This window comes from Rhipicephalus sanguineus, chromosome 3, assembly GCF_013339695.2.
Source record: "Rhipicephalus sanguineus isolate Rsan-2018 chromosome 3, BIME_Rsan_1.4, whole genome shotgun sequence".
NCBI classification, from domain to species: domain Eukaryota; kingdom Metazoa; phylum Arthropoda; class Arachnida; order Ixodida; family Ixodidae; genus Rhipicephalus; species Rhipicephalus sanguineus.
In genome coordinates, this window is record NC_051178.1 from 179,105,504 (window position 1) to 179,124,079 (window position 18,576).

An 18,576-nucleotide genomic window follows, 5' to 3' on the forward strand; every position below is an offset into this window, starting at 1 on the left:
GTCTGATGAGCATCCTCATACTTTATTCTACCTGCCTTCCTAATCTTAAGTTGGATGCCCATCTCTGCAAATGAAAGAATACTAAACTAATGATGAACTCTGCTAAGCAGACAGTAGAAGAAGACTAGAAACATACAAAACACAACAAAAAAATTCTTATGCAGCTCAGCTCCTTTAACTCCTTTAAGAGCAACGCTGTTTCATGTAGGGCCATAACCATAGGCGTACGCACAGGGGGGCAATCGGCTGTCCGCAATCGGCTGTCCTGCTTCGGTCATCTGAGCAGGGCCTCTCATGACTTCTTACATTGTATCCAACCATAGCTCATGAGCTTTCTTCATAAACACCACTGATGCACATCCCTCTACCATTTACTATGTGTATTCCTTTGGAAGACTGCTGTTCAGATAGATTCAGTTGTGTACTCACTGAATTCACAGAAATGCCGCTCTCGAAATCAGTTTTAAACAACAGCAGTTAAAAATTACAAATACTAACAAATGCATTGGGGCTCTACGCTCCTTCCCCCCTAACAAACATGCAAGTCTCACCGAACTTGCATGTTTGTTGAACCCAGGTCTCACCTAACTTGTGAACAACTTGCTTCCCAGCCCCTTTTTCGTGGAAGGCCAGCATTCAGCTTATGCAGAAAGACATGTACAGTGGTGCTCAATATTTATTTATTTATTTATTTAAAGATTCCTTACAGGCCTCGTTAGAGGCATTGGGTAAGGGGGGCATGAGTTGCAACACGGTGGCCATGGTTGAAGGGGCCCTCCAAGCTTACACTGTAACACTGGCAAACGTGAAACTGGTTTTGCAAATACCAGTAGGCGGAACAATGCTTACGTCACTGATTGTTTTCTATGTCAGCGCCAATGTGCAGTGCTGGCGCCACTTTGACCACGGGTACCATGTCGTAACTCACATTGGGCACGACTGTACAAGTGTATTTTGCACTCATAAAAACAATAAACATGGCAGAACATTCTGAATTAAAGTTTTAATTTAAGTGTATACCTTTCGAAGTGAAGACCTCTCGCTTGGATCCATCCAGACCTTGGCGCTCAATAACGAATTGCTGGGCATCCGAATAGTAGACAGTGCGCGTCTTGGCGTCGTAGTCCAAGGCAGTTGGGCGGCTGAGGGAACGTATCGGAGCCATCACTTCACGTCGCAATAGTGGGAACACCCTGGACTCGGGAAAGTCGTCACTTGTTGAAATACCCTTCACCGCACCCGGTCGCCCACGTGCATACAGCAGGAACTGTGCTGGAGCCACCGCTGAACCAAGAAAATGCAAATGCGCATTGGACAGACAGCTCAATAAATTCAAGTTCAGAGACCATGAAACAATGAGCCAATACCATATACACTTGACTAAGGGCCGCGCACGTGTAAGCCGCTCTTCCCAACTTGGCAGTCCAAATTTTGAAAAAAAATTTGGACTGCTAAGTTGGGGGGACACCTCGCGACCCAGCAGGCCTGCGAGGTGGCGGAGAGGCAAGACCTCGACGTTCCCACGTGGGAGGCCTAGGCCCAGCCAACCAAACTGCTGGTTTCAATAAAAGTTTATTCCTCCTCCTCCTCCTCGCCTGCAAACGGCAGCGTCGTCGTGTCTTGCGTACGGTGCATTTCGCGGGAGCCACCAGATGGCAATAGCTGTCCTGCGGCTTCGTCACACGGCGCTATCTGTGAGCTTCGGGCGCGAGGCACTATCTGGGAGATCTTGTCACTTTTCTCGAAGGTGCCATTGATCCTTCGTGCCAATGAAGACATCTAGCGAGGATGTCCATAGCTAGACGCCAGATATCCCATCGTTAGGTATATATGGCACAATTAAATGGTTTTTCCATATGTGGATCGAAAATTTCACTAAAGTTTCAGACTTCTTTTGAAAGGCCGCACCCCATCAAAATCGCGGAAAAAAAGTGTGGCCCTTGCACCAGTGTATATGGTAAACGATGGAAGTCCAATAAGTGGGATCTGAAGCTATGCAAGGTTTGATTTAGTTCAAATATTCACAGCACTGTAGTGCTGAGCCCACGATAGTGAAGCAAGGAAATGCAGTTTGCTACTTTAACAAAAACCATATGGAGTCAAGTGACAGCTGGAGTAAATCAACATGTATGTACGCTATGCTCAGTGGTTGTAAACAAGAACTAGTCTGAAAAAAAGGTCTTTGCAGAGTGCAGCTGAAGGTTATGCATAAGAATCACGTGATTATGGAGTGCTGACACAAACAGAAACTGCAGCATGAAATGTGCACATGCCCTAGCATTGAATGGTTTTTTTCACCAATACGCAATAGGCGAGCTGTTTGACTACAAATGTTACACGCAGTGCTACTTGGCAGTCATAAGTCCCAATGCTTTAGCTGTATTGTTACCAAATGCCCAATTGACTCGTGCTTTGGCAAACAACATGTGCCCTTGGATGGCAGTGCTTACCAATGCAACGCCCCTGGTCAGCAAGGCGAAAACCAGGCCGGCAGATGCACTGGGCCGTCAGTGTCCCTTTTATGGTTGATGGAATGCACAGATGCTCACAGTTGCCGTTGTTTTTGCTGCAAGGGTGCTCGCCTGCCAAGAAAGAAACGTGTGTTGTTACATTAGATATGAAAGCAGCAGGAATAACTGTATCAAGCCAAAAGACAATGAAGTCAAAGAAAGCACATCTAAAAAAAAAAACGGGCCTCCTTGATAGATTAATCTTCTTGTGTTTAACAACAGGCTTAGTACAGTCGAAACCCGCGATAACGAAATCCCGAGGGAACGAAATTCTCACCGCAACGAAATATTTTCGAAGCACCGGCGAACGCCCATAGGAGTCGATGCATTTCGTAATTTGCGACTATGAAAGATATTCATACCGCAGTCCCTCATTAACAAAATTTTTGAAACACGAGTGCGCAAATAATCTACTCTCGCAACATTAACTACATTCGAAAACTGCTGAAATGCATTCATGCTACACTTAAATTGTGCAAAACTATCGCTACAGCACACTTGAGAAGCAGCCGCCATCATTGTTTACAAAAAAAAACATAAAGCTGGCGACAATGATGATGATGATGGCTTGCCGAAACACCTGCTCGTTATCGCGGACTACGTAGCCAAATCCACATTCCTCACGGAGTTCCGTTCGTTGGCTTGGCTCTGTGCTTGGCTTTGTCGGCTTTGCGCGCACATGGTCGCGTGTGTGGAGCATTTTGTGGAGCGTTTGCTCGGTAGCTTGGTGCAACGTGAACTGTGTGTTGAGATTGCTTCGTTCAATTTCGCTGCCTGCGAAGATGCTGCCTCCAACGAAAAAACCGGAAGTTCATCACGCTGGAAGATAAGGCTGCAATCATCAGTGAGGTGGAAAAGGGCAGGAAAAAAAATGGACATCGCCGAAAAATTCGACGTTGCGTGCAGCTCGCTGTCCACGATTCTGCACTAATCCGTGCTGATCCAGCGGAACCGGAAGAAGGTTCGCCGGAAGAAGGTTCGCAGTGCCGCCGTCACTGACCAGTGCATGGGGCGAACTTTGTGCCGTGGCAAACGAGATTCCCGATCGAGAGGCATGAAATTGCTGCATGGTAAGGCCCGCCAAAGCATACTTACTGACTTTTGGAAATAAAATGTGTTTTTGTAAATTCCATATCTTTTCTGCCGCATTCTCACGCCAACGAAATTCCCCAAAAGCGAAATTTTGTGCTTTCCCCGCCGATTTCGTTATTGCGGGTTTCAACTGTAACACATATTCAAGGGGGAAAAAAATTTAGGAAGAATATAGATAGTACTTTCATAATACTTCTTAGTCTTAATCAAATAAAATAAAGACCCTTATCCTGGCAAAACTGTTCTCAATGAAATATTGAGTGCACATTCAGTGAAAAGTTCTGACTGAAGGCTGGTTCTCACCTACCACCTGCATTTTTAGCCGACAAATCATATTAGCTCAGTACTGCAAACAAGTGACCAGATTGTAGAGCACACGGATATTTTCTGATTAAAAAAATATACTTGGCTGCCCCCTCTCACAGCTGCTGGAGCATTTGCTAGCTAAGCTACAAATACAAGAAATTTTAAACACTCGTTTCTCATTATAGTTATTAGTTTTAAACTCTCCAATGAAGACATTTCTCTGGTACTTTCACTTTTTCTGTACATACACACAAAAAAAGACAAAGCTAAGTTTTTTGTTTCTGAAAAGTTGTGAGCACAGATAGCACTGTCAGGATTGTGAGGTTCAACACTGAAGACAAGTATGGAACTTTCAGCTTACAAGCATATTAACTCTGCAGTGCAATTATCTCACTAAGCATAGCAATCTCACTGTAAATTGTGCACTTTGACTGCCCGACGACAGATGAGCACTCACGGTAAGGTTTCCGTTGACGATGATAAACATGAATGGAGAACGGCCTTGTCAGGTTGGCTTTCACAGTGCGGATGTCACTCTGGTTGTACTTGTGCACAACCACCACGGAATTGCTGTGCCAACTTGTCACATACAGGTAGTTTTCAAACACCGTGATGCCATACAGGTTGCGCATCTGCAACAAGAAGTACAGTCTGTATGACGGCTCTTGCACAGCAACGCTGTTTCATGACTGCCTGAAAGGGCAAGCATAGGTGCACAGCAACTCAAAGACAGCAATGTTGTAGCTCACAGATTGAACCTAAAACGCCCTAAAGGCTTTCCCAGAAGGAGGGGAAAATGGAGTGGCTCATGCAAAAAGTGAAACACAAACCTTACGAAACTAAACAGTTAGAAACGAGATCGGAATAAGACAATTGTAATACATTTCACAAATTTGATGACAGTTCGTGAAGCTGTGTTCAGAATATAGAGTCCAACTATAGCACTGGGCTCACTCGCTCAGCTTGCCTCACATGGTAATTATGTACATCCAGAAAATGATAATTCTTTAGGTTCTACATCCCAAAACCACAATATGATTATGAGAGGCGCCGTAGCGGAGGGCTCAGGAAATTTTGACCACCTGAGGTTCTTTAACGTGCACCTGAATCTAAGCACACGGGCCCCAAGCATTTTCGCCTCCATCAAACATGCGGCCGCTGTGGCTGGGATTTGATACCGTGACCTTTCGAGTCAGCAGTCAAGCACCATAACCACTAGGCTACCTGGCGGGTACATGCAGAATATGAGCAAATGAAATCAATGCACACTTCTTTATCTTAGGCGATAAGTCAACTATCTGTAGAGGACGAACTGTCAGAACAATTACAAGCCTCACAAATCTGTCTTGCTACGCCAGCGAAGGCAATCTTATTAGAATGACAAATGCAATTGAAGTGTTAAGTTTACAAAAGGCACTAGCAGACAGGAAAAAACAAAACAACTCACCGGAGCCCCACGGAAGACGGTGGTGCGCCTCGAACCATCGTAGCTGATGCGTTCCACCATGTCGAGGTAGGTGTCGACCCAGTAGACCTCTTCCCTGGGCAAGTCGACGGCAATGCCAAAAGGATACACAATCTTCTGCTCCACGAGCTTGGTCCGCTCGGTTCCGTCTAAGTGAGCGCGCTCCAACACCGGCGCTGCACTGCCCCACTCCGTGACAAACATGAACCTGAAACCAAGGATCGGGAGAGGCGCCGAGAATTTACACACGTACGACAATGTGAAACTGTGATTGCAGCCATTCTGTTTAGCTCTTGGGACTCGCTTGTCGTGACAGTGCATGTAGAAAAAATTCCCTCATATGTTGCGCAATGTTACTCTTGTTCAATTTCCCAGATCTTTTTTAATCATCTGCGCCCATCAAATGAGCTATAGTTGTACTATGGTTGGTTACAACCTAGGAAAAAATGTCGGCTCCACCCACAGCCATCACTGTTCCTCCCACAGAGAATTTGCATAAATGCTCCATCCAGTAGCGCTTGCTCATTTTCGTGACTTCAAGCACTTCTCGAAAGTTTCAGACAGTTGACTTTCCCATACAGACACACATTTGTGTCGCTGGTTTTAGGCGGGAAACTTGAATGTCCTGCTAAATTCCGTCAGGTATGCTGACATCGCTGCTCAGCCAAACACAAGGTTTAGGTACTAGTAACGACGAACCTTTTAACTCTTAATATGCGTAGTATTCACATTAGCCGAGAAAAAGTACTAACGGTTCGAGCGGAAACCAGCTAGCACGACTGTATTTCACAGGTGAAGGGCAACTTCCCGAACAGGAAGGTGAATCATACAGGAGGAAAAAGAATGTATGACTGACCCTTTGTAAGGGTCCAGGGCAATGCCACGGGGTTTGCTCAGTCCAACGTCAATCACTGTGACGCACACAGAAAGAGAGGCGTTGCAAAGGAATATGGTCTCCCGCACATCGTCCAGGAAGTACCAGTTGCCAGACACCCAGTCCAGCGCCATTTGATTTACAGCTGAAAAAAGAAAAAGAAAATAGCCCACTGACTTATCACAAAATACAGGAATGCATGTTGGAATGTTGCAGTTATCGCAAACCACAAGAATGCATTTTCTAATATCAGACGTGAAAATTTATGGATACTGAAATTTACTCGTTTGATCTGCCACTTTTGCCATATAGCCAGACATAACATCTATACAAGCCTTGTTATGGAAACTGCATTGCTTTTTTTCTTCTAGGTAATTTTATCAGACCACAAGAAGTCAGAAGAAGCACTATCTCAGGCTGGACATCGTCACACCGACAGATGCCGGCACACCGTATCAATTCAATGAAAAAATAAAGTAATTGTTTTTCAAGTTTCTGCAGCTACAGCTGAGACAGATGGTACCAAACTGTCAGCTTTTTATATGGCCACCTGGCAAACATTTTACACGGTTTATGGAAACACATACTAAAGCATGTATTCATTATCACCAACCTTTAAAGAGTATGTCGTGAAACACAATCTTCCTTCACGGGAGAGGTCAGAATGCTCCAAGATAATGCTATGGAATCAACACAATGCCAGCACAAAATTTAAGTCACCTACCACAGATTGAAAGCTAAGTAATGATTCTTTCTGGGAATGGCTTACAAGAAAACAAAGCACTGTTGTCACTGCACACTGTAAAGAAAACAGGTCATTTGACCATCAGAATAAATCACTACTTACTAGTCAACGAAAAAGAATCTTTCAGCTTCAAGTCCCACCGCACATCCAGTTGGGAGACAAGGGCACATTGCAGGGCCGTCTCATTTCCTTCGTGGTTAATCTGCACAAAAAAAAAATGTTGGCGAGAGGATCAGACGCAAGAAAAATAAATTGAGTTTCCTCACATTAGCTCAAATAATGGACATCATGTAAAAAAACCTCCATCATGAAATGCATGAGACCACAAAATACTCTCAAGTATGTGGGATGACTCATTAAAAGTAATTTCACCCCAAAATGCACCTCCATAATTAGGGGCTACAATTGCATCCAAGAAAACTGCAAAAGTACAGTAAAAGCTCGTTCATTCGGATTTCACGGGACCGGAAAAAATGTCCAAATTAACCGAATGCCGAATCATCGAAAGTAAAAAAAACAATAAACAAATGTCTGTTACATAAATAAACTTTCATTTTCTTAATGAATCTGTAATTCCTGTACTTATTTCGCATAAGAACAGCGCAGAAGCCACAATTTTTGCCATCCTGTGACTTTGTTCTCAGTGCGATGAGGATCGTGCTGCGAGGATTGTCCAAATTAACCAGAGTGCGACCAAATGTGACCGAATTAACGAGAGTTTGATGCCAGTAAATGATGCATATGCTGACCGGGACCAGGGAACACATCCGAATTATCCGATTTTTCTGAATTAACAGGAGTCGAATTAATGAGCTTTTACTGTACTTTAAAAGTAGTTTCAAAGAACAAAAGTGAATAACTTTTTTTTCCAGCCTTCACTTCAGAAAGCGATGCACTGCTCCTGTATTGATGAGGTTAGCTAAGAGTTCTCATTCCAATCAATAGAGACACCTCTCAAGATTCCTTATCCTTTTTTTCAGTGCAATGATTAAAACTATCACTAGAATTTCTCACACATTACTTTAGCGACACTCTGTCGAAGCTAGAAGTGGCACAGCACACACATACTAGAGTGGGCGTGGCGGAAGACTTACGCACACTGTTTCACAGCTTACATGCGTTAACAATGTGAGGCCACAATGCATAAAACACTCATGTGTTTTTAAGTACCATCAGCATAACTTTAAATGCGAATAAATTGCTTACTACACATAATTACAGTGAAGTCAAAGAATGGCATGATTCCAAGTGCATGTTTTGGAGACATTTTTTTAGGCAACTGTGACCCACCCAAAAGAATAGTTTCAAAATATTTCACATTTGAATCGATGCTGAAAATATGCATGACACTGAAACACCACAAAATTGTCACCACAATATTGATGTAGGCTGTTTTATTACAGCGCAATTGATCACGTAACTTACATTATAGGATTCACATATATAGCACAAATATTCACAAAAGAGGTAACTGGCTGGACAACATTTTGCTTATTGTGTAAGTGCTATTTTGTAGAAAGGGTGCTCTTCATTAAGACATTTAATAGCACAGAACCTGGTCTAAATGCTAGAGCAGTACATTCAGCTCTCTCATGGAGATTTTCAGAGTAAACTGAGGTTAAAACCCACCACGGAATAATAGCATAGTGAATTAATTTCTCAATTTTCCGTGCTAAAATGAAATTTGCTATACCCAGCACACGGTCCTATTCACGTGGTTGAAATCCATGGCAAGGCTTTCTTTCACTGGAGCGATACTGCTGTTGCCGGCAACAGGGGAACCGTCCAGGCGAATGTGCTGAATGTTAATAGAATTGGCAAAAAGAAGTGTGGCCTCTTCATCCTCTGGGACTGAAAAGAGGACACCACGAGTCAGGGCAGAGAAAAACAAGGAAACAATAGAACCTCACTCATTCATTTGCAGCCTGGCTACCACGTCATGTTCGCTTCGACCTGGCGCAATCCGCTTACAGTCCCCAACACTTTCTGCTCCCGTCACTAGTGCTTCACTTTGCTCACTGGGAAAGAGCTGTGCACCCAAAGTTCTTTCTAATCATTCGATCCAGGGCTAGAAACCATGCATACTATGTGATTTTTTACATCCCTTCCTTAACAGTGTTAAGGAAGGGATGTATCTGGGGTTATCTTGTTCATTTTCTGACCAGATTCAATTAAACAGCACAGATATATATGTATTTCTTTGTGCTGATTTTAAAAGTGCAGTAATTTTTTCTGTGACTCAAATAATTATTGAGATAATTAAATATTAATTACTATTATTTGGTGAGACAATACATAATAATAAACTGGGCAGAAAGTTACGTTTAATGCATGAGTGGAAAGCAGAATGAATGAGAATCGGAACTGCTGCAAGCAGTTTTCAAATCCAACAACAATTAACAAATTAGCAGCCAATTGAAATTTAGCATTTACAGTACAGCTACTAAGGATCAAGAACACAGGCAGTTTAAAAAATTATAGAAGAAGAAAAGAAAGAATTTGCTTGCAGCATTTCAAGCTTTATGCCTTTAGCTTCATACAGCAAAAAACGTTACAGCTGTAGCTATTCTAGAGCTTGAGCAATTGTTGCACCAAACAAGCAGGGTGAGTAAAAGCTTGTTTTGAGAAAATGCAAGAAAACAGATAAAGCTCATTTTGAACCACATGTAATAGAAGATATTAAAATATTTTTGTTAGATGATTAGTCTCCACCAGGGACATAACCTGCATGCCTACTGCTGCAGCACACGTCATTCAGAAGCAGCATACCGATATAAAAGCCCAATTTTTGTGCTTTTTCTCAATCGAAATACAGTAATCCCTCGTTATAACGAAGTCAGCGGGACGGCAAAAAAAATTCGTTATAAGCGGTATTTCGATATAAGCGACCAGTCGAGAATAGCTAAAGCAGTCGAGCATTAATGGCCCTACCACTGCGATGAAGTCAGAACACAATGTATTCAGTGAAGCAAAACTTTATTCAGGTGAAAAAAAGTACTCTCAATAACGGAATCACATTGCCAATCACACAGCGCACCCCATGGAATGCTATGGCTCAAGGCAGCCCGTGGTCTTTTGGGCACTTTTCGGCATCCAAGAGACCGTCGTTTTCTGTCGTCGCAAAGCACCAGAAAAACTTTATTTTAGTGTAGATTCAATCTTGGGGGACTCCCGCGATGCGTTTACGACCGAAATTAATAGTTCTGGCACGCTGCAGTGTGAAATTTGACAGCTACCGTTCGCTCCGCAGTACAGTCGCTGACCGATTTTGGGGACCTGGCGGGGACGGCAAAATAGTACTAAAAAGTTGTTAATACATTAAAATGAAGTCTACTTGTATTAGAGCAGCCCAAAAAATCTCCAGTCATGCACTGCTTCATGCTACGCTTGGAGACGAGCAGATTTGGTTGTATTCGGGCTAAAGTAATGTCGTCAGAGCGTTGGCGATTGCTGCCGCCGACCGATGCGAACGGCACAGTTGATGGCTCCATGGCACCAAGCACGCAAACTTTGATGCCGGTCACAAAAAGATGCACGTCACGTCTCGTCTGGTTGATGGGATTCAATGACGCGGTGCGGGGTTCTTAAGCCTGCACTGATATCGCACAGTACGCGAGCCTCCAGCATTTCGCCTCCATCAAAACACGGCCGCGATCGAACCCAGCTGTTTCAGGTCAGTAGCCAAGCGCTGTAACCACCGCGACAACAGAGAAAAATCTGACTGGCACTGGCAACCTTGGAGGATACACGATTATGCACTGGAAGCCAAACCAAACTTCACTTAGCTAGCGGAAAATTCAACATGGCGGCTTTCAAAACCAAGCGGTGTGGCTCAAAACGAATGGTTCAGTCCAAAAAATCGAACTTTATAGCAAAAAGTCGTCCGAAAAAATCGGTCGCAAAAATGTATTAGTGTTGTGGGTACCTTGACGGTGCATTTATGAAGTCTGAAACATCCACGAAGTCTGTATTTTTGCTATCCGAAATTTCCGTCGGCGACTGTAAATAGCTGCGAGCACTGGGCATTCGCTTGGTACCCGTTACTAGGCGGTAATCGGTCGTGGGTTTGGTACCTTTGTGGACTGTTTCAGGCTTGCATGAGACGTCGGCGGCATTAATTTGACACTGCATGCGCAAAGCGGTCACCGCCGCTCGACGACACTTCCGCTCGCCACTTCGTTCTAAGCGGGTCAAGCGCTTCGCGCGCTTTGAGTAATGCGCCTCAATATGCATGTGTTCGGGTCGGGACCGGAAGAAATTTCGAATAAAGCGATATTTCGAGTAAAGCGATTTCCTTATAACGAGGGATGACTGTACAGCTTGATTTGGTGATATAAATTGCTATTGGGGCTGAAATATCAATCCAAGATGTAACAAACTTGGTCAGCACTTGCGACAATGCCTGTATGTTAGGAAAATACTATATTCAGAAAATTGATTTTTTCCATGATTTTTCATCTCTAAGACCAGTGTGCCCCCTTAAAACAGCTAAATTTGAAGTTGAAGTTTGCATTAAGGAAAGGTTTCTTCTTGTAACAACTTTACTCCACTAACAGCCTTTTCACTGAGGAATAAAAAATAAACTGCATGTTATATAACCTTGCTTCTTTGTTTCTTTTTTAACAGCAACTTTAAGAAAGAATGCACCAGAAATTCTCCACAATGAACTTGGAAGCAAAAAATTTTAAGCTAGTGTTATCTGTTAAATAAGACCAATCTCAATATCTCACAGAGAGAAATTAGTTTCCATACTGCAGCCGGTTCACATTGATTAAAAAGCATTTTTCTAGAAAACTGTCACTATGTTAGACTTTATAAACATGAGAAACCAAGAAGGAACATTCACACACCATTAATTCCAAAGCACTGACTTCCAACGGTCTTGTAGCCTTCAACACAGCTGCAGTTGTGCGAGCCCTTGGGTCCACTTGTGCAGTTCTAATAAACATAAACAAAACATCCATACAAGACAAATAACAGAAGAGTTTAGTTTAAAAACACACCCTCCTTCCTAGCCATTTCTGATCATTGCTATACTTGGAAAAAAAAAAGCTGATGGCAACATACCAGCATTTCTGATACGGTTCTATTTCTTATATTAATGCCCTTAATGATAGAAAAAAGAATTGGTAGACAATTCAATCAATGGACTGAGAATAAATGAAGGCAATGTTGCCGTTATAACAGCTGACAGCCTGCATTAGCCAGTGCTCAACATATGCAAGTAAATACAGCAGTCAATTTGAGTCAGAAATTATCATTATCAAACATCATCATACCCTGTTATAGAAAGTGGGTGTAAGAAACCCGAAAAGACATTTATCTTCAAAAATTACATTTTATAAAGAGAGCCTTCAGACATTAACAACATGCTTTAAAGATTTTCGGACATTTAACTAAGCCCAATCTTTCCGTACAAAGATGCCTGTTTGATACAGAACTCAAGTGTTTAAAGATTAACGCCATTAATGGCCAGTGATTACACACATATTGCCTAGTATATACTAGGCTGAGTATACCTACCCTAAACTGGAGAGTGGAGTACTACTACAGGACACATAAGGAGGAAAGGTTAACCAGAACAAACATACTGCTTACTACCCTAAAATGGGGGTCGAGTGTTAGAAATATGTAAGGATACATAAGGACTCAATAAAGTATTGAAGTTCTTGCTATGCCTACGCTATTTCCCACAGAAGTGTGCATGTTTTCATTTTTTTGCATTCTCGCTGACACTTTGTGAAACAACCAGGAAAAAGCTGTGCCTTCACAGAGAGGTGCAGTGAGTAACAGAAATATCCGCAGTGAAGGAAGCAAATGCAATTGGGTAGTTTAAATGATTAATTACCTGGTCACAGGTGCCAGGAACACTGCAAGGGTCTGCGTCAACACACAGCGAAGGCATTTCCCGATGGGGCTCCATGCCTTTCTTGCAGAAGCAGACGGGACCCTGGGGTCCCGGCTTGCAACCATGATCACAAGATGCATTGGCACATTGAGCTGTCTCTGCTGCAGTATTCAAAAGAAGGAAGACAAATATCTCAAACTTCACCTTCTTTAATTATTCGCTGCTTCCAGCATGCTAGTACTTTCAGTAATGAAACTGGTCAAAGACAAATACATTCACAGAAACAAATTCAAGTTCAATGTAGTTTTTCGTAAAGGGAAGCATTAGTCACTTCTGCACAAGTAGACGTTTCTCCTGCGGTGCCATCACCAGAAAAACGTGACTCTTCCAATCTACCATAAATCAGAAGTTCATGTCATCTGCGGCAAAGCCACTCTAATAATGATGACTACACTAGATGGCACCACCATTTCCCTGCAGCAGCATCAACCCCTTTTTGGTGTTGTATAGCCGCCGACAACGAGCAGTTCAAGTTTGAAGTGGCTGAACCAAGCAAGTAATGCCCACAAATGCGCCATTAAACTAAATTTGGAAATGCTACCTCCACATATCCGTCTTGCTCTAGAAGAGTCACGCACACCTTACACCCCCATCTACTGAAGAGTAAGAATACTGTCAAACCTTAATACAGTGAAACCTCGGTGATACGATCACAGCTCGTACGAATTTCGGGTTGATACGAATTTTTCGTTGGTCCCGGCCAAGGCCCATTGGCTTGCAATGTAATGGATTACAGTTGTTGCGAACCGATTTTCATCCATCGACGTTTGATACGAACGTACGCTACCGCCCAGGTACGAAGAGGTGCTGTCCGCGCTGTCGCGGAAGACGCGCCAAGCACGTGTGAGCGCGGCAACGCAAGCATGGGCATGCGCGCCGCACCGCGAAATCTTCAGAATCGCAGTGTAAGAAAAACACTCTTTTTGCGGTCAGAATAAACTGTCAGAGACGGGTCACGCCCTCCGAGATTGTGTGCGCGAATCTTTGAGGCTCTTATGTGCTGCCGTGTGCCTTCGCGTTTAGATTACAGAGGACGCTAGCGCCATGCTTTTTTTTCTAACGTGTCGACGCGGGCTGCTGTCGTTGTACCGTGTTTACACGTGCCTGCCTCGTGCATCAGACATCCTATGAAAGGTGGACGAATACCGAAAGAAGGCGAGGACGATGGCGAAGGAATCAGGCCTCACACGTCGTCAACATGCGCGACCGTTGAGGTCGCACTTGTGCGGGCACGGCCGTAAATCTCCCAAAAAACATCCCCAACACCTCCGCGATAACAAAATCATAACACAGGACCGTGGTTGTGTAATTTTGTGGCGTTGATCCATCGCGTCAAAGCGCTTCTTTTGTGACTTTTGCTGCAGTACTCCAGTGTCATGCAAAAAAGCATACCAAAATTTGGAAGGGGCTACTGCTGTCGCGGGTCACAACGCACCTGGTTCATTAATTAAATACGCGCGTACAGGCCGTATATTTACGAGTGCTGGTATGATTGCCGACATCTAAAAACTTAACTGACAATCATTCAGGTTTCTTCCTGACGTTGCTGCGGCCCTGAAGAACAATAAATGAAAATGTACGCCAGGTTTCTTTTGTCGCATGCTCATTTTCCATGCTTTCTGGTGATACGAATTTCGGATGATACGAATATTTTTGGTGGTCCCGTGAGATTCGTATCACCGAGGTTTCACTGTATAACGTTGATATGACAAATTATTTAATACTACAATCTAATACCTCTCTCATCAATAATAGTGTAACAAGAATATGCTTACAATGAACGTTAGATATATGATATATGAAGATATTCTGTGTTAGATGTGACCTCATTGAAACGGGGTTAAACTGCATACATGCTGTGTACAGGTGGTTCGTTCATCGTACCTGTGCAAATGCTCCAGCATAACAAATGGAACATGTTACCAAAAAGAAGCAACAGACCCCAGTACACACCAATCATAAAAAAAGGTTACTCACAGCAAAAAGGGCCCTCATCGGAGAAATCTGGGCAGTCGTTGTGGCCATCACAGAGCACAGCTATTCGACGGCACGTTATGCCGTCATGGCACCGAAAGTAGTTTTGCGGGCAGCTGTTTCCTAGGTGACCTGGCCCCCACAATGAGATAACACAGCTTCACTATGTGACCATAAAAGGCAGGCAGGTGGCACCCTTACTGCAGTGCATTCAAACAATGGCTATTTTTTACCACAGGCTTTTCCTTCCAGTAATCTAAAGGCAATACTTCTACCATGGTAAAGAGATGGAACAGAGGCATGGAACGGTGACCATCAGTGCACCTTTCATTTTGTCCCTATCTTGTACCTTTCAACTTTCATCTACCAAGCAACATCAATTTGCCCATATATGCATTCTTACAAGATATAAATGTTGTAACATTTACATCTGGCTATGGCTTGTGTGAGACCATATGTGAAACTCTTGCACAGTATTAATACCTGTCTTGAAGATTTCAATACAGTAGACTCTCGTTAAACGGAACCTGAAGGGACCAGGAAAATGTGTTCCGTTTAAGAGGAGTTCCCGTTTACCGAGAGAGGAGCAGGGGTGCAGAATCCAAGTACGAAACCAATCATATTAGGAGCAGTTGTTCCATTTAAGCAGCAGTTCCGTTTAAGAGATTTCCATTTACTGAGAGTTTAGTGTATTTATATTTGTGTCAAATTATAAGCAGAATGCTACCACAGTGCTGATGCACAAATCAGTTAAATCAGTTGTTAAACTTTTATTAGATAAACATAAAAATCTGCAAAACAGCCAGCACACCCACTCGCATAGGCGTTCGCACAAGGAGAGCGGGGGCAGGGGGGAGCAGCCACACCCTCTAATCATCTGAAGGGGGGCGCAAAGTCTGCCCTATACCTTTAGTCCGTCGTACCTGTCCCATCATTATGGAACAGGTTATGGCCATGTAGATTTTTGGCAATCATGGCGGCCAAGGACCACTGATGTCGCATTCAAAGAGCTGTTTACTAGTTCCCATATTTACCTCCTGAAACCCAGGGACCAAACGCAGGCTGTTGTGGGAAGCACGTCATTGCTTCATTTTCATTTCAGCATACTACAAAGCTTTGTTTTCTTTCGAATTCGATTAGCGAGGGGGGGGGGAGACTTCGGCCCCCCTAACGGGGAACACTGCGCACACCTATGCCCACTCGTACCTCTCTGCTCCTACTATTGCTCCGAACCGCCACCACACAACCATTTAATACTTGCAATAATTACATGTGCCAGATTCAGCTTACACAGTCGTATCATACAGCCAAGAAAACCTCTGAATTTAAAACTGCAACAACAAGCTAAAACAAGCAGGAGAATAAAAACTGCACGGTCATAAACACTGACGTGTTGAGCGGTTCTAAATAAACGCTGTTTCCGGAGTTAGGGAAGCTGAAGTCTATCATTGTCCAAGAATGTATATTTTGAGAGAACTTTCCGATGTGTTCACATCTCCTAACAGATACATGAAAGTGTAATTCAAACGAGGTGAAAAGAAATGAACTCCATTACCATGCCACTGTCCAGACTTATCAATGTGCAGGCTAGGTTTACCTCTTCCGTTGACCTCCCAGTTTATACGTAGCTGTCAGCATGTGTACATCATGGTACAATTCCAAAGATGAGGCGCTACAATTGCACCAACCTGTCTGCATCACGCTTCTCTCAAAGTGTACAAAGTGATTGTGAAATAAAGCAAAGTGTGTGATGTTTTTGTAAAATATAGCCCAATGCACAAGCACATTCCCGAAGGTCATTAAAATGTTCCAAAAGATCAATAAGTTAATCAGCAAGCTTTATTTGTTTGCTTATTCAATTATTGTCTTCTTTAATGTAAAGTTTGCCTGATGGTCCATTAAACTCAGCTGAATAGAACAGATATAACTTCCAATCTGCTTGAAATGAAATGACTTTTCTTGTTTTTCATGTCCTGTCCCATGATGGTACTGCTAAATGGTGCAGGTGTGGTATATTTACATTTTTCAATTAGGTAAACAAAATGAAAAAAAAAAAAACACCACAAACCCTACACATTCACTTTCTAGCCAATCTGCCAGATAAAGAGAAAAAAATGAATTTCATAGAGGATTAAGCCAGACTACTCCCCATTTGCACCACCAAAGTCTAGGATAAATATTACCATGAAGTTGCCAAAAACTTAAATATTAGCTAAAGAGCACTGGAAGTGTGAAGCTTATAGGCATGAGAGGGAGGTAAAGAAATGTAAACACAGTTTTAACTAAAATATATCCAGTTGAGCTGACTATGAATGTGTTTGGCAAAAGCACATAAGCTCCAGATGACTGAAGCTAGTCGCTCTGGACCTCATAAAACATCAGAACTCACAGCGCCGCGCATCTTCATCAGATGTGTCTGGGACGAGGTCTTCTGTGAAGCCACAGTCTGACTCTCGATCACAGACAAAGCCCTTGGGAATGCATCGTCTGGATAGCGCGCACTGGAACTGCCCTGATGCACATGTGCTAGGAACTGCAAGAGAGAAGAATTGTCGGTCTATCCCAGGCATAGAAGTGCAAGCATGAAATACCTCTGTATACTTCTGTTTCAACACAACCAAGCATGTGTGCATTATTCCAAGACTACTCATCTGTAATGGTTGTGAACATGTTGCAGAAAATTGCAATCCGACTTACAATGTCCCTACACCACTGCCCCCACAGTATGCAAATAGCAATGTGCAAGGTGCACAGCTATATTTTCATTATTTCTTCCTTTTTTTCTCTACGCAACACTCTCCCTGCCGCTTGCCCCCATTCTGAGGGTGCTGGTGCTCTGCTGTCTTGCCAAGTAGATGAGCACTTTACCTTTCTACACATACACTCCTCATGCCTCATCAAGTATCACACAGTGCCTTCATCCTTTTAACCTACATGGCTAACAGCTACAGGTGACAAGGCTGTGCTCATGTCATCCGTCATTGTTGCTACTTTGCCAACTAAACATGCTTCAAGTTATTTAAAGTTCAACATAGCATCGGATCTGCTCCAACAGCGAAATATTACCTTAACGTTCGTGTCTTTGCGATAAAAGGCCTGGAAGGTAAAAATAACAATAGTCTAAAACTATAGAAGTGTTAAAGGTAGGCAACCACCTAAAACATTCTCCCCTTTTCTATTTAAAATCTGGAAACAAAATAATGTAGCTCTCCTTGGGCTTACGATTTAAAAGGAGGTTTAAGAGGAATGCTAAATTAAACTGTAATAAAATTACAATCTGGAAATTAGGAAATGCGTCCTGCCACGACTGGAGTCATGTTGGGCCCCTCCCGACAACGCAACATGGCCACAGCGGTCCGTGGTCGGGCACTGCTCAACAAGCTTTCTAGCAATTGATTAATGCGCACGTTTTCTCTCTGCATTATGCGCCATCTCTAAAAAGTTAAGTAAACTTCTTTTACTGGAGCTTTGGTTTCTTTAGTTTCGGACCAGAATGAATGAAAGGTGTGTAAATGTTTCAGACCGCAAAGGGTTATGGCTCCCATGCCAGCTCCCCTTGACGACATCTGGTTTGAACAGAGCTCAAAACCAAGTTGATCGACAATGATAAAGTGCACGTGCATGGTAGGCGAGAAGGCAGCTAAGCATGTCTTTTCCTTTAGTTGGCCTGGTCATGTGGTGGCCCTCTAGCAGCTCTCTATG

General features: G+C 43.2%; 1 protein-coding gene across 1 annotated transcript in view; it reads right to left on the minus strand.

The window, feature by feature from the left end:
* The window catches only part of LOC119387755 (low-density lipoprotein receptor-related protein 1), a gene marked incomplete in the record, with an annotated part of 115,342 nt that overhangs the window by 87,259 nt on the left and 9,507 nt on the right, over positions 1 to 18,576 (minus strand). Inside the window, 11 exon segments of the mRNA XM_037655263.2 lie at positions 1,021 to 1,284; positions 2,451 to 2,582; positions 4,366 to 4,540; positions 5,356 to 5,581; positions 6,230 to 6,392; positions 7,095 to 7,194; positions 8,686 to 8,843; positions 11,843 to 11,930; positions 12,841 to 13,001; positions 14,878 to 15,006; positions 17,264 to 17,407. Coding sequence (XP_037511191.1) covers positions 1,021 to 1,284; positions 2,451 to 2,582; positions 4,366 to 4,540; positions 5,356 to 5,581; positions 6,230 to 6,392; positions 7,095 to 7,194; positions 8,686 to 8,843; positions 11,843 to 11,930; positions 12,841 to 13,001; positions 14,878 to 15,006; positions 17,264 to 17,407 — 1,740 coding nt within the window.